This window comes from Pongo abelii, chromosome 5 (assembly GCF_028885655.2).
Source record: "Pongo abelii isolate AG06213 chromosome 5, NHGRI_mPonAbe1-v2.0_pri, whole genome shotgun sequence".
In the NCBI taxonomy this organism is placed as follows: domain Eukaryota; kingdom Metazoa; phylum Chordata; class Mammalia; order Primates; family Hominidae; genus Pongo; species Pongo abelii.
The window spans coordinates 151,181,167-151,196,507 of NC_071990.2; the positions used below are offsets into that span (position 1 = coordinate 151,181,167).

At 41.1% G+C, this 15,341-nt stretch overlaps 1 protein-coding gene, 1 non-coding gene and 1 pseudogene across 4 annotated transcripts in view; 2 read left to right on the forward strand and 1 right to left on the reverse strand.

The window, feature by feature from the left end:
- Positions 1-867: 867 nt before the first annotated feature.
- LOC103891020 (small ribosomal subunit protein uS13-like) lies at positions 868-2,867 on the forward strand (annotated as a pseudogene).
- Positions 2,868-2,907: 40 nt separating this feature from the next.
- Positions 2,908-3,042, forward strand: LOC112134053 (small nucleolar RNA SNORA2/SNORA34 family). Its single transcript, XR_002915637.1, has one exon. It is a non-coding gene; the product is annotated as a small nucleolar RNA SNORA2/SNORA34 family (small nucleolar RNA).
- Positions 3,043-3,148: 106 nt separating this feature from the next.
- KATNA1 (katanin catalytic subunit A1) overlaps positions 3,149-15,341 on the reverse strand; it is a 62,541-nt gene continuing 50,348 nt past the window's right edge. For 2 of the 3 annotated variants that reach the window (XM_054558290.2, XM_024248564.3), the window contains exons 5-11: positions 13,029-13,150; positions 11,545-11,650; positions 9,872-10,030; positions 6,491-6,617; positions 5,773-5,907; positions 5,329-5,455; positions 3,149-3,508 (exon numbers count right to left, since the gene is read on the reverse strand). In XM_054558290.2, coding sequence (XP_054414265.1) covers positions 3,310-3,508; positions 5,329-5,455; positions 5,773-5,907; positions 6,491-6,617; positions 9,872-10,030; positions 11,545-11,650; positions 13,029-13,150 — 975 coding nt within the window. In that variant the 3' untranslated portion in view covers positions 3,149-3,309. The remainder of the gene's footprint in view (positions 3,509-5,328; positions 5,456-5,772; positions 5,908-6,490; positions 6,618-9,871; positions 10,031-11,544; positions 11,651-13,028; positions 13,151-15,341) is intronic. The other variant, XM_063725051.1, reaches the window with a different exon arrangement.

Genomic DNA, 15,341 nt, shown 5'->3' on the forward strand with positions numbered 1-15,341 from the left:
CACTCTAAAATAAACTTTTTTTTTTTTTTTTTGAGGAAAAAAGTATAGCCGTTTTGGTTACACTGATATAAAACCTTTGCCCAGGTAAGAATGGCTGAGATGCAGGAGTAGGTATACTTTCATTTACACTGGCTGAAACCATGGCTCAAATTGAATGAGTCAATTGATATCATGAGTTAGACTGTGCCCTTGGTCTTGTGGTTCTAGATATAGTGCTGTTTACCCTAAAAGTGTTTTATTACCTCTTTTAACCATCACTCATATTGACATATTAATATTTTACAATGGGAACGAGTACATATAACATCTCTATGTGATACTTTTTTTTTTTTGAGACGGAGTCTGGCTCTGTCGCCTAGGCTGGAGTGCAGTGGCGCAATCTCGGCTCACTGCAAGCTTTGCCTCCCGAGTTCATGCCATTCTCCTGCCGCAGCCTCCCGAGTAGCTGGGACTACAGGCGCCCACTACTATGCCCGGCTAATTTTTTGTATTTTTAGTAGAGACGGGGTTTCACCATGTTAGCCAGGATGGTCTTGATCTCCTGACCTCGTGATCCGCCCACCTCGGCCTCCCAAAGTGCTGGGATTACAGGCGTGAGCCACCGCGCCCGGCCCTCTATGTGATACTTTCTATTGTTTCATTAAAAAATATTTTTATTGGCTGGGCACGGTGGCTCACACCTGTAATCCCAGCACTTTGGGAGGCCGAGGCGGGCGGATCACGAGGTCAGGAGATCGAGACCATCCTGGCCAACACAGTGAAACCTCGTCTCTACTAAAAAAAAAAAATACAAAAAATTAGCCAGGCGTGGTGGCGGGCTCCCGTAGTCCCAGCTACTCGGGAGGCTGAGGCAAGAGAATGGTGTGAACCCGGGAGGCAGAGCTAGCAGTGAGCTGAGATCGCGCCACTGCACTCCAGCTTGGGCGACAGAGCAAGGCTCTGTCTCAAAATATATATATATATATATATTTTTTTTTTTACTGCAACCCATCATTTTGAAAACATTGTCCAAGAAAGTAATGGTTGTTTTTTGTTTGTTTTTTTGAGACGGAGTTTCACTCTTGTTGTCTAGGCTGGAGTGCAATGGTGTGATCTTAGCTCACTGCAACCTCCGCCTCCCAAGTTCAAGCAATTCTGCCTCAGCCTCCTGAGTAGCTGGGATTACAAACTCCCACCACCATGCCCGACTAATTTTTGTATTTTTAGTAGAGATGGGGTTTCACTGTGTTGGCCAGGCTGGTCTCAAAACTCCTGACCTCAGGTAATCCACCCACCTAGACCATCCAAAGTGCTGGAATTACAGGCATGAGCCACCATGCCCGGCCATGGTTGGTTTTTTTGAGACCACTTTATATTTAGGCCAAATAGGTGTGTGTGTGGTGGGGGTGGAGAGGATGACAAAGTAGAATGAAGGAGTGATGTTTCACTTTGCCAGACTTTAAATTAATTACATTGCATGGAGCTCTATTATGCAATACTATCTCCATACTGCTGAAAAAAATAATCTGCAACTTATAATTTGATCCTTGAGTTACCAACTAGTAACACTTTATCTTTACACCCTTTCTCATTCCCTAAGTCATTAGAAAGCACCAGTTCTAACTCCAAATGATGACATGGTCTTATTTTATCTATTAACCATAAGCTTACAGATTCTAGTGAAGAAAAAACTTTAGGAGGCTACATGGTCTATTGGAGAGTGTAGGCTCTGCAGTCAGAAGATCCCTATCCGGGCTTCTGTCTTTCTCAATAAGACTTGGGACCACAGCAAGGTCTGCAATCTCCTGAGGCTCTTTTCTATGGTTCGGATAACATGGTAAGTTATTTTCTTCTAAGTAGTCACACATGGAAATCTTATCTAAAATTTTATACCATTAACTTTTATTTCACTTATTAACTCATACCATTAATACCTTAGCTATGTTTAGTATGCATGAGTTAATGAGTGATTAGAGTACTATGAGCAGCACAGGTTTAGAAATGCCTATTTGCCTATAGTGCAGCCTCTTATATAGGCAAAATAAAAGTCAAGTAAGAATTTTATTTCTCCTTTTTAAAATGCAAAGTAAAATGTGTCTTTAAAACTCTCCCAGGAGGTGAAGGGAAGCTACCATAACACCAGGTGAGAAGGAAGACATATTGGGCTTGGCTCATGCTTTAATTAGCTACTGTGTAAAAATGTTCAGGGATTTTCAGTTATCCACTGGCACCCAGAGGCAATGGGTGAAGTTAACTGGAGCTAGAGCCAATTTTTTTCTTCCTAGAAGGAGTAACAGCAGCAAACAGTAGGAGAGAAGATGCCAAGTTAGAAGTGCATATAGCTTTCTTCCACAGGAGGCCTACACGCCGCTGCTTGAGCTGCCGCCATGTCTCTAGTGATCCTTGAAAAGTTGCAGCATATTTTGCAAGTACTCAACACCAACATTGATGGGTGGCGGAAAACAGCCTTTGCCATCACTGCCATTAAGGGTGTGGGCCAAAGATATGCTCATGTGGTGTTGAGGAAAGTAGACAATGACCTCAACAAGAGGGTGGGAGAACTCACTGAGGATGAGGTGGAACATGTGATCACCATTATGCAGAATCCATGCCAGTACAAAAGATGCCAGACTGGTTCTTGAACAGACAGAAGGATGTAAAGGATGGAAAATATAGCCAGGTCCTAGCCAACGGTCTGGACAACAAGCTCTGTGAAGACCTGGAGCAACTGAAGAAGATTCGGGCCCATAGAGGGCTGCGTCACTTCTGGGGCCTTCGTGTCCGAGGCCGGCACACCAAGACCACAGGCTGCCATGGCCGCACCGTGGGTGTGTCCAAGAAGAAATAAGTCTGTAGGCCTTGTCTGTTAATAAATAGTTTATATACCCTCCCCCACCAAAAAAAAAGTGCATATAAAGTCAGCTTTCCTAGGCCCTGAATCAAGAAAGGTGATGGTTTGCCATTGTAGCTGTTGGTTTCAAACAAGAGCCAAGATTGATGTCTTTCTTATGGTCTGTTGGCTAATCCCAGTATGAATGGCCAGTTCAGTTGGAAGAAACACAGTCTTGAAAAAAATAGAAAAAGCAAAGAAAAAAAAAGACAGCTTTCCAAGCTAAGTAACATTTGTGGTCAGTGAAATAGAAATCTAGTAATGCTAAAGTAAAACAAATTTTCAGCTTAAAAATATTGCCTTTATTCAGAATCATAAGGGTTTTAAAAAAAATCATACCATTATGAAAGTTAAAAAAAATATAGCACTCAATACAATGAATTACTACATTTAATATTCAAACACTTAAGGCACATTTCTCACAGTTTACATGTGAGAATTTAGCATGATCCAAACTCAAATATCCATTTCTCATATCTTTCAATGTCTGCAGCAGACACTGACTTAGAAACCTTTTTTAAAGCCATCTCGAAATCCTCCATAGTTGTAGGCATGTGCATTTCTTCTTTGGAAAGATTTCGGATTTCCTCTGGAGTCAAACCTTCAATGCGCCTTCTCATTGCCATCAAGGACGCATCCCTAGGTTTTAAGTTAAAAACAACAACAACACACACAGTGTTACTTTGGTTAAATGAAAACCTGTTAATAGAAAAATTTTCAATTGATCTGTTGTAGCACTCTCTAATTATATTACACATATATGTAGTATTGTATAGAAACTTATTGGAATACAAAGCCTGTTGTTTTTTTAAGCAGTTAAATCTTCTGTAATGAAAAAGGATGCTAATTTAAATAATTAATACTGAATATAAAACCCCAGAAAAAGTAAAAGTGGTGTTAAAGCTAGCAATTTGAATTTCATTATAACTATTCAGTAAAATGAAGAATAAGCATCACAGAGTCAGAAGAGAACCTGTTAACAAGAAAATTAAATATTTTCTCCATGTAGAGGAAAAGCTAGGTAAGTTCAGTGGTTTCTCCTTTTCTCATTTGTGTTTAAATAAAAAAAAACTTCAGATGCAAACAGCTCTTTCCTTTTACCAAGTTTTATCCTTAATAGCGGCCACCATTTATGCAAAGGGATAGCAATATAGCTGTTTGATGTATACATGTTAGCTTTAATCCTCAGAACCCCGTGTGGTATGCTCACTTTAGAGAGGAGGAAATGAGCGCAGTCAAGCCCCTGGTTAATTAAGTGTCTCTACTAATACTTAGATTAGGACAAAACCTACTTGAACCAGCTGTATTAAAGACATTGTTTTTTCTTTTTACTGCTATTCTATCACATTTAGGATAAGTTCACTGAGAATGAGACTGTATTCTGTGCATATGTCAAGTCAATATATTTCACAATCATTTCCTATTTTATAATATAGTGAACAAAGGCACCAACAATTTATTTAATCCAAGACAATTACTGATTTTCTGTTTTACACAATTTATCCTAACATTAGCTTCTTGAACTTGTAGCTTTCAAATGAACCGTAGACTCTTCACTGACATGAAAGATACCCAGATATCTTACCAGCACCTGCTAACACCAACAAAACCAGAATTTGTGACCCTGACTACAAAATGTATGTGGGGCCGGGCATCGTGGCTCACACCTGTAATCTCAGCACTTTGGGAGGCTGAGGCAGGCGGATCACTTGAGGTCAGGAGTTCCAAGACCAGCCTGGCCAACGTGGTGAAACCCCGTCTCTACTAAAAATACAAAAATTAGCCAGGTGTGGTGGCACGCTCCTGTAATCCCATCTACTCGGGAGGCTGAGGCACAAGAATCACTTGAACCTAGGAGGCAAAGGTTGCAGTGAGCTGAGATTGGACCACTGCACTCCAGCCTGGGTGACAGAGCAAGAGTCCGTCTCAAAAAACAAAACAAAACTGGAATGTGGGTCTTTATTCATCTTTTTTTTTTTTTTTTTTTGGACACAGGGTCTTGCTTTGTCGCCCAGGCTGGGGTGCAGTGGCACAATCATGGCTCACTGCAGCCTCAAATTCCTGGGCTCAAGCGATCCTCCTGCCTCAGCTTCCTGAGCAGGTGGGAACCACCATGCCCGGCTAATTTTTAAAATTTTTTTCATGGAGATGAGGTCTTGCTATGTTACCCAGGCCAGTCAAACTCCTGGGCTCAAGTGATCTCCCACTTGGCCTCCCAAAGTGCTGAGATTATAGGCTTGAGCTGCCACCAAGATACTGATCTGTCTTAATTCAGCATAAAAACTTCACGTCAGAGGATCACTTGAGCTCAGGAGTTTCAGGCTGCAGTAAGCTGTGACTGCGCCTCTACTCTCCAGTCTAGGCGACAGAGCGAGACTCTGTCTCAAAAAACAAAACCAAAAAACTTCATATTAGAAGTTTATGCCTTCAAAAACCTATGCTTCTGTGATAATTCATACCTGCACACGTTGGTAATGTCCGCACCTGAATAACCTTCCATGTTTTCTGCTATACTTGCAAGGTCAACATCATCAGCCAATTCCAGCTCACGTAGACTTATTCGTAATAGCTCTTCCCTGCCTTTTGCTAATGGTAGAAACAAATTTTAAAATGTAAGCCTGCAGCATAAACATAGTATACTATTGTCTCAAATCTTCTTTGTGTGAGATGTTGTTTTCCAGTAAGAATTGGATCTCTAAGAAGAGATCATTAAGTAAAGAGCCATTCTTTACTTTTTAATTCCTTACTATTTAGTATTAAGGCATATAGCCAAACTAGTACCGTAAAGGAAGATACTCCTCATGTATCTCGTCAAGAAAGTTAGTTAATAACAAATTTTAAATTCTCTAAACAAAACTACACGGAAGTTAACAGGCTTTCTGACAAGATTGAAAGGAAGATACCTGATGGCAAAGGAATATAGATTCGTTTCTCAAGGCGTCGTCTTAAAGCCTCATCTATATCCCAGGGAAAATTAGTAGCTGCCAGAACCATAACCATTTTGGAAGGGTCATCATTTTCAGAAGCACCTCCAACACCTAAAATAAGGGTAAGGAGAGAGTGAAAAAGATATTAAGTTGGATTATACCAAATAAAGCTCAGCTATTTAAAGATCAACAACTATTTAGTACAACAATACAAGGAAGCACAGTCTTAAAGCCTCCTTAAGACTTAGGTTAACTGGTACATATGTGAATTTGTAATCCAAAGAAAATGAGTTCTGTAGTATGCAAATATATGACTCAAAATAGATTTAATCGAAAAGCCAGATCTCAACTACATAACAATTTTAAATCTTTTTCAAAGCATACATAAACTCTAAGGCCAATTTATCTGCATTTATTTTTATTTCAATTTCATAGCTAAAGTGAGATAGTTGTATATACCAAAAGGGTGCCCTGTGGGTGGCCATTAGTTCTGACTTGTCACCACTGTCAGTGTACCAAATCTATTACTATCACTATCAGGAACTACTTGCCACCCCCTCTAGTCCATCTGAAGTTAAGAACACCTATTAAAAGCCTTGGGTTAGCACTATGAGTAAAGTTTGACCCACTGGAACTGGAGATGCCACACCTAACAACCTCCCATCCCTGGTCAACTCATGCTAAACACAGATACCATCCATTTGAACCAGCAGCTCCGCTTTCACCCTCCTGCTTGCTTCATGTTCTTCAGAAGTCCCTCGGCGACTACAGATGGAGTCTATCTCATCAATAAATATGGTGGCTGGAGAATAAAATCGAGCCTAAAGGAAGAAACCATGCAATACCAAGCTATTATTTCATTTTAAAATAATCTACAGACTCGCAATCAGAAAATAGCTGAGGGAGGCTGGGCGCAGTGGCTCACACATGTAATCCCAGCACTGGGAGGGTGAGGCAGGAGGATGGATTGAGCCCAAGAGTTCGAGACCAGCCTGGGCAACATAGCAAGACTCCATCTCTACAGAAAATTAAAATATTAGTTGAGTGTGGTTACACGTGTTTGAGTCCCAGCTACTCAGGAGGCTAGGTGAGAGGATCCCTTGAGCCCAGGAGTTCAAGGCTTCGGTGAGCTATGATCACACCACACCACTGTATTCCAGACTGGGTGACAGAGTGAGAACCTGTCTCTAAAACAAGAGGAAAGAAAGAAAACAACACAACAGCTAAGGAGCCTGCCACACTGTGCATCTTTCTCTCACGCTAATATTGGGGAGATGGGATAGAATTAGAACAGCTAAAATATGGCTTCTAATGAACCGTTATTTACTTATTTATTTATTTAAGAGGCAAGGTCTTGCTCTGTCATCCAGGCTGGAGTGCAGTGATATGATTTTGGCTCACTTCAACCTTGAGCTCCTGGGCTCAAGCAATCCTCTCACCTCAACCTCCTGAGTAGCTAGGACTACAGGTGTGTGCCACCACACCAGGCTTATTTTTATATTTTTGGTAGAGATGGTGTCTTATTATGTTGCCCAGGCTGGTCTCAAACTCCTAGACTCAAGCAATCTTCCTGCCTCAGCCTCCCAAAATGCTAGGATTACAATGAGCCACTGTACCTAGTGGGATAATTTCATCTTTAAAGAGAGTCAATACTTGGGTTTTTATGTATAAATATTTTTGTACTTTTTCAACAAATGGAGAGAGGGAAAGAGTGAACTTAATCATCATTAAAACATCCAAGAAAATTCTCAACTAAAATTTTAGGAACCATCTATCAAAAGAACCTACATCAACAAAAATTAAATTTCAGTCTGTTGCCACACCAAGCAAAAGTGACTAGACCGATTCTTCCCACATACTGAGGGTATGCAGAATGATCTGACTTCAAGTAAAGGCTATGTGTCCTGGGTTTAGCTGGCCCAGGCAGGTACTGTAGAGGACACCAATTGGTTCTCCCTGCACAGCACACTTCTGGTAAGAGAAGCCTCTTTTTCATTTGCAAATCATCCCTCTTTTTCTTTCTTTCTCTCTTTCTGTTTTTTTGAGACAGAACTCTCACTGTGTCTCCTACTTGGCTCACTGCAACCTCTGCCACCCCAGTTCAAGCGATTCTCCTGCCTCAGCCTCCCAAGTAGCTGGGATTACAAGCATGCACCACCACACCTGGCTAATTTTTGTATTTTTAGTAGAGATGGGGTTTCATCATGTTGGCCAGGCTGGTCTCGAACTCCTGACCTCAAGTGATCTGCCCGCCTCGACCTCCCAAAGTGCGGGGATTACAGGCGTGAGCCACCATGCCGGGCCCCTCTTTCATTCCTATTCCACTACTTCAAAAGAGGCTAACTTTACTTGGAACTCCAGGGGTTTTATTCAGGCCTGGCCAATCAGAGCACTCCAATTCTCTGACCAAAAACAAGGAGGTTAGGCATAGGTATGAAACTCAAAACAGGCCAAATATTAATCTTTGGACTTTTGCTGGAACTATGACAAAATGAGGGCTAACTTCGCTGAGAGTTCATTACCCTAAGGACAATAAAAATAAGACTTGAAAGCTGAGTTGCAGTGGTACACGCCTGAAGTCCCAGCTACTTGGGAGGCTGAGAGAGGAGGATGCAGTATGTTATGATTGTGCCTGTGAATAACCACTGCACTACAATCTGTATAATATAGTGAGAGCTTATCTTAAAAAAAAACCAAAAAAACAAAAAAGCTGAACACAATGGCTCTTGCCTGTAATCCCAGCACTTTATGGGGTCTAGGCAAGAGGAGTGTTTGAGGCCAGGAGTTCTAGATTAGCCTGGGCAACGTAGTGAGACTTCATCTCTACAAAAAAATCAAGGCCAGGCGCAGTGGCTCATACCTGTAATCCTAACACTTTGGGAGGCCAAGGTGGGCAGATCACCTGAGGTCAGGAGTTCAAGACCAGCCTGGTCAACATGGCAAAACCTCATCTCTACTAAAAATACAAAAATTAGCCAGGCATGGTAGTGCACATGTGTAGTCCCAGCTACTCAGGAGGCTAAGGTGGGAGGATTGCTTGAGGCTAGGAGGTGAAGGCTGCTGTGACCGGAGATTGCAACACTGCACTCCAGCCTAGGTGACAGAATGAGACCCTGTCTAAAAAAATAGAATTCATGTCTTGACCAGGATTGGTGACCCATGCCTGTAAATCCAGCACTTTGGGAGTCTGAAGCAAGAGGATCACTTGAACCCAGGAGTTCAAGATCAGCCTGGGCAACACAGCAAGACCCCATCTGTAAAAAAAAAAAAAAAAATTAGCTGAGTGTGGTGGCTCATGTCCATCGTCCCACCTACTTGGGAGGCTTAGACGGGAGGATCACTTGAGCCTGGGAGGTCACGGATGCAGTGAGTTGTGATCATGCTCCTGCATACCGGCCTAGGCAAGACTGAGAACCCAAAAAAAAAAAGAAGATTCACATCTTTGTCACTAATAGCATAACTCTATCCTAATTACATAAAACCACTCTGCTTCTTAGAGGCAAGAGTGAGGTAATCAGTGAAGCTTAACAAAGTCTGAAGTTTAAAAGGTTGTGGAATTCAATCTAAACACTCTATCAGAACTTGTTGAATTACATTTCTTCTATTGGTACTCTGATTTGTATTGGTGGAAGAAAGAACCTAATCCAAGATTAGGTCATTAAAATGAAGGCATTTGGTACAGTTAATAGATCGGAGGTGACCTGAGTTCCATAGTAACTTATGATTCTCACCTTTTGGCATCATTGTTACAATACTGTGGTTATCATATTATAACTAAACCTATTGATTTAAAAAACATAATAATTTCAGATTCCTACAGAAGATTAGTAATGCAGATCCCATAACGTGAGCATGCCCCAAAACTGGTAGATTTGGATCTACATCTGGAGAAAAAAAGACAAAGAGAAACTCTAATTATTCATGTTTGTAAAGAAAGCTAGCTTTAAGGACAAGGAATCATACTCTGGGCAAAATGGCATCCTGCCTAACTATTCCATATACTGGAGATAGTTACAGCTCACTTTCTCCCCTTTTAGAGAGGTAAAGAATCATTAGAGCTGTCTCAAACATTCACCATTTCAAACAGAAGACGAACAAGCTTCTCAGATTCTCCTCTGTATTTGGAAGTCAGAGTTGATGAAGAGACATTGAAGAATGTTGTCTTGCATTCTGTAGCCACTGCTTTAGCAAGGAGCGTCTTCCCCGTGCCAGGTGGGCCGACCATCAGTACTCCCTGTTGCGAATATAATAGCCTCAGCAGAGGATTTATCTGCCATTGTTCTAATTCATAAAAGTGTCATTACTAAGTAGCAAATTTCAACCAACTTATATATAATATCAAGACAAATAAAAGACAAAGAGATAAACAGGAGGATACTTTGTCACAAATTTACTCTTCCCGTTAAAAAAGAAGATAACTACATTATTAAAAATTTGGAACTCAAAGATGAGAAAAAGTAGTTTATAATATCAACACCCTAACAGAGGTACCATGAGCATCTGGATTTATATCCTGATTGTCCTTTTGCTCAGACAAATTAGGTTTTTTAAAAATATAACTTATTCGGCCAGGCATGGTGGCTCACGCCTGTAATCCCAGCACTTTGATGAGAGGCCAAGGCAGGCAGATCACGAGGTCAGGGGATCGGGACCATCCTGGCCAACATGGTGAAACCCTGTTTCTACTAAAATACAAAAAAAGTTAGCTGGGCATGGTGGTGCATGCCTGTAATCCCAGCTACTCGGGAGGCTAAGGCAGGGTAATCACTTCAACCCGTGAGGCGGAGATTGCAGTGAGCCAAGATCGCACTGCACTCCAGCCTGGCGACGGAGCGAGACTCCGTCTCAAAACAAAACAAACAAAATACATATATATATAATTTATTCAAAGTATGTCTATCATTTTGTATCTTGCTTATCACTTAATGTATAAAGGATTTTTACAACTATTCATACATGCAGAGTTACCTATCAGTGTATTTTCCAAATCCAAGAAAGGCTTTTTTGATGGTCTTTTTTTAGATCAGCCCATGACTTTAAAAAGTATTTATCACATGCAGATATTTCCCATTAATTTATTGAAAACAATCCCCAAAATACAGGTTACAATCATGCAACATGACATATAAAATGGAGTGTTTCTGCATTAGCTGACTAGGTCATATTTGCAAATACAAGGTCATTCTAAATGGGGTGAATTCTAATTTTTTTTTTTTTTTTGAGACAGAGTTTCACTCTTGTTGCCCAGGCTGAAGTGCAATGGAGTGATCTCAGCTCACCACAACCTCCACCTCCCAGTTTCAGGCAATTCTCCTGCCTCAGCCTCCCGGGTAGCTGGGATTACAGGCATGCACCACCACGCCCGGCTAGTTTTGTATTTTTAGTAGAGATGGGGTTTCTCCATGTTGGTCAGGCTGGTCTCAAACTCCTGACCTCAGGTGATCCACCTGCCTCGGCCTCCCAAAGTGCTGGGATTACAGGCGTGAGCCACCACGCCCGGCCAAATTCTAAATTTTAATGCTGTGTATTCAACTTTCCAAAGATCACACTGTATGTATTTCTTATTCTAGGACTCTTGCAATAGCTTCTGGTCTAACAAAATTCTCAGTAGCACAACATATACCTTTTAATTTAAAAATTTCCTTACTCCACTTTCTCCCTCCACTTTTCCCAATATAGATAAATATTGGCTTTCTGTATCAACATGCTGCCATTTACTTTGACAATGCCACACAGTAATAAACTTACTTTCCATGGTCTCCTAATGCCCTTAAAGAATTCGGGCATCCACATTGGTAACACTACGGCTTCCTTAAGCAACTTTTTAGCTTCTACTAAATCAGCGATATCGTCCCTGAAAGAGAAGACATTTTATTAACAACCCTTTAGATGATACATGTCTATGCAGTCACTCTTGAGAACCACTGGAAGCACATGATGTTGTGCTGCTGACAGAATGGTGAGCCTCTCTCTGAGCCCGGGTGAACTAACGCACTGTGATGAGGCCCACCATGTCAACCAGCAGATATATACACTGCTGACAGAATGGTGAGCCTCTCTCAGAACACGGGTGGACTAACACACTGCGACGAGGCCCACCATGTCAACCAGCAGATATATAAAGAGCACAACCTTTTCTTCAGTTATTGGCAGTTGACAGTTTTTAGCCTGGATCATGAGAACATAGTCTACAGGCACACTCTTCAGGGTTATGTGTCATCTCATTTTAAACTCCTGCTCTTATGGTCCTCATTCCACAACCTCCATGATTTAGAAACAATGAGCCCATGTTTTTTAAAACTAAAAAAAAGCATAAAGAATAAAAATGGTATAAAGCAGAGACAGGCTACAACATAGCTGCTTTGCCTCCAGCTCTATTAAGAGGTAGATGCCAAGGTTAAAGAGTATCACAGAGATTGCTATAAAGTCATCTCCAACCACTAGAATACCTACTACTACTGCTACATGTGGCAATTTCTGTTAAAAAAAGTATTTTCATTGTATAAAATATTAATGTCCCCAATATTTTTAAATATCAAACCCATACCTAATAATCATTAAGGTTTTAACAGAAATATAAACATAATATGCCTAACTTTGTGGAAAAGTTAACTTTTATAACTCATTGTAATACATTACAGATCTTTGATTATATGTAATATTAATAAAGTTGAGAATCACTGCTCTAAAAGAAAATAAAAGCAACATTTCTAGGATGCTATAGATAATAAGCAACACACATACATACAAATCATTGCCTTGGCCAGGTGCAAAGGCTCATGACTGTAATCCTAGCACTCTGGGAGGCTGAGGCAGGAGGATCACTTGAACCCAGGAGTTCAAGACCAGCCTGATCAAGACTCCAAGTCTACAAAACATTTTTTTAAATTAGCTAGATGTGGTGGTGTGCACCTGTGGTCCCAGCTACTTGGAAGGCTGTGGCAGGAGGATCACTTGAGCCTAGGAGTTTGAATCTGCAGTGAGCTATGATCAAGCCACTGTCCTCCAGCCTGGGCAATAAAGTAAGACCCTGTCTCTAAAAAACAAAAACAAAAACCTCAGACCCTCAGACAAAAATTGGAACAGGCTGAATGCAGGGAAGTCATGCTCACGCTGCACATACTCCGGTTCTGTCCTCAAGCTCTACTCTTCAGTACATGCTCACATTTGCTCCATTTTCCATTCCAAATAGCATCACCAGCACCCAATTATTTGGTTGTGATATAACTTACCATCGAACATTGGGATTCTGAGAAATTATATCTCTTTCCAAAGCTTCTACTAAGTCTTTATCATATCCGGTACTATCAAATTTATTTGTCTCTGGTTCTGTTACTGCAGCAGGTGATTTGTTCTACATCAAGAGAAAAAACAAGCTGATTCATTTATTTTGTTTCTGTGAATCGGAAACACAGATTGGACTCAAGTGACATCCTTTAAAAAGCTAATACATCATTTGGCCAGGCACAGTGGCTCACACCTGTAATCCCAGCACTTTGGGAGGCCAAGATGGGTGGATCACGAGGTCAGGAAATTGAGACCACCCTGACTAACAGGGTGAAACCCCATCTCTACTAAAAATACAAAAAATTAGCCAGGCATGGTGGCAGCACCTGTAGTCCCAGCTACTTGGGAGGCTGAGGCAGGAGAATAGTGTGAACCCGGGAGGCGGAGCTTGCAGTGAGCCAAGATCATGCCACTGCACTCCAGCCTGGATGACAGAGTGAGACTCCATCTCAAAAAAAAAAAAAAAAAAAAAGCAGCTAATATAATAATACAATAACAAGGATAGGACCAAAGACTCTAAGTCATCCTTCTACATCAACATCGGTTTGATATATCAAAAGTATCAAAGAAAAATAAAAATGACCATGCATATGAACGGGCTAGCATAAAAAAATTAATACTGAGATAAATGTGGTCACAAGTGAATATCAGATATACACAAAATGTATTTCAATCCTTTAGAGGAGATAAGATTAAAGACACATGGCTTATTTAGCCAAGACTATGGCTCAATCTTTAAACACCTACTTGTCCCTCATCAATGCTCCTAAAAATATCCCTTTTCATTATTCCCACTACCCTCCAAAAGACACATCTCAGTCCTTACATGGGATTCCTCTCATCCTCTGTGATGACAGTCATTAGGGCCACGGTTCCCAAACTATGTACTCAATACCCAGGACACAATGGCAAACTCACAAGGTATTGTGGGATAGTTTAAATTTTTGAAAGAAACACAGCAACATCTGTTGAACATTGTGTGAACTACTAGCTAGAGGTAGTTCACAATTCCTACATAAGACTGCTATACTCCTCTTCAATAATGCCTTATTTATTTATTTATTTATTTATTTATTTATTTTTGAGCTAGAGTCTCACTCTGTCGCCCAGGCTAGAGTGTAGTAGTGTGATCTTGGCTCATTGCAACCTCCACCTCCCGGGTTCAAGCAATTCTCCTGTCTCAGCCTTCTGAGTAGGATGACAGGTGTGCACCAACACGCCCGGCTAATTATTTTTAGTAGAGATGGGGTTTCAGCACGTTGGCCATGCTAGTCTTGAACTGCTGACCTCAAGTGATCCGCCCACCTCGGCTTCCAAAGTGCTGGGATTACAGGCGTGAGCCACCGTGTCCGGCCTGAGTAATGCCGTATTTTTGTGGAGCTGGGTTTTGGGCAGTTGCTGGGATAAGATGTACAGAGAGAAAATCAATGTGCAAGAGGAATGACGGTAGAATGTCCGTTCTGACTGCAGGGTTTGAGAAACTGTGTAACAGGGCCCAGTAGGTGTTCAACTGCTAGGACACAAACTGTTTGAACCTAACTTCTTCATAAATGGATAGGTATTTTTCATAAGTGGATGGGTATCCTGGCCTAGAGATGCTATATAAAAATTACTAAGATACTTATGAATATTATAGGCCAAGAAAATTTATGAAGCCCTGGCCCTGCATTAGGGTAAATAAACATTTTTTCTGCCATACTAAGATTGTTACCCAATTCCCATAACATTTTTTTTGCATGTAACATGATGATTCCTTTGCCAATTGGTGCTGTCTAATGCCATTATTAATGTCCAGACTTAACTAATATTTATGATATTCAAAATGTTAACCTAGACGGCCAAATAAGCATCAGTTCCACGATGTGTATTGAGCCTCCAATATTAACATAAAAGATTCAAGGAAGGAACTGTGTAACTTTTTTTTTTTTTTTTTTTTTTTTTTGAGATGGAGTTTCACTCTTGTTGCCCAGGCTGGAGTGCAGTGGCACGATCTTGGCTCACTGCAACCTCTGCTTCCCAGGTTCAAGCAATTCTCCTGCCTCAGCCTTCTGAGTAGCTGGGATTACAGGCATGCACCACCACGCCTGGCTGACTTTTTATATTTTTAGTAGAGATGAGGTTTCACCATGTTGGCCAGGCTGGTCTTGAACTCCTGACCTCAGGTGATTTGCCCACCTCAGCCTCCCAAAGTGCTGGGATTACAGGCGTGAGCCACCACACCCGGCCAGAACTGTGTAACATTTAAAAGAGAAGAAGAT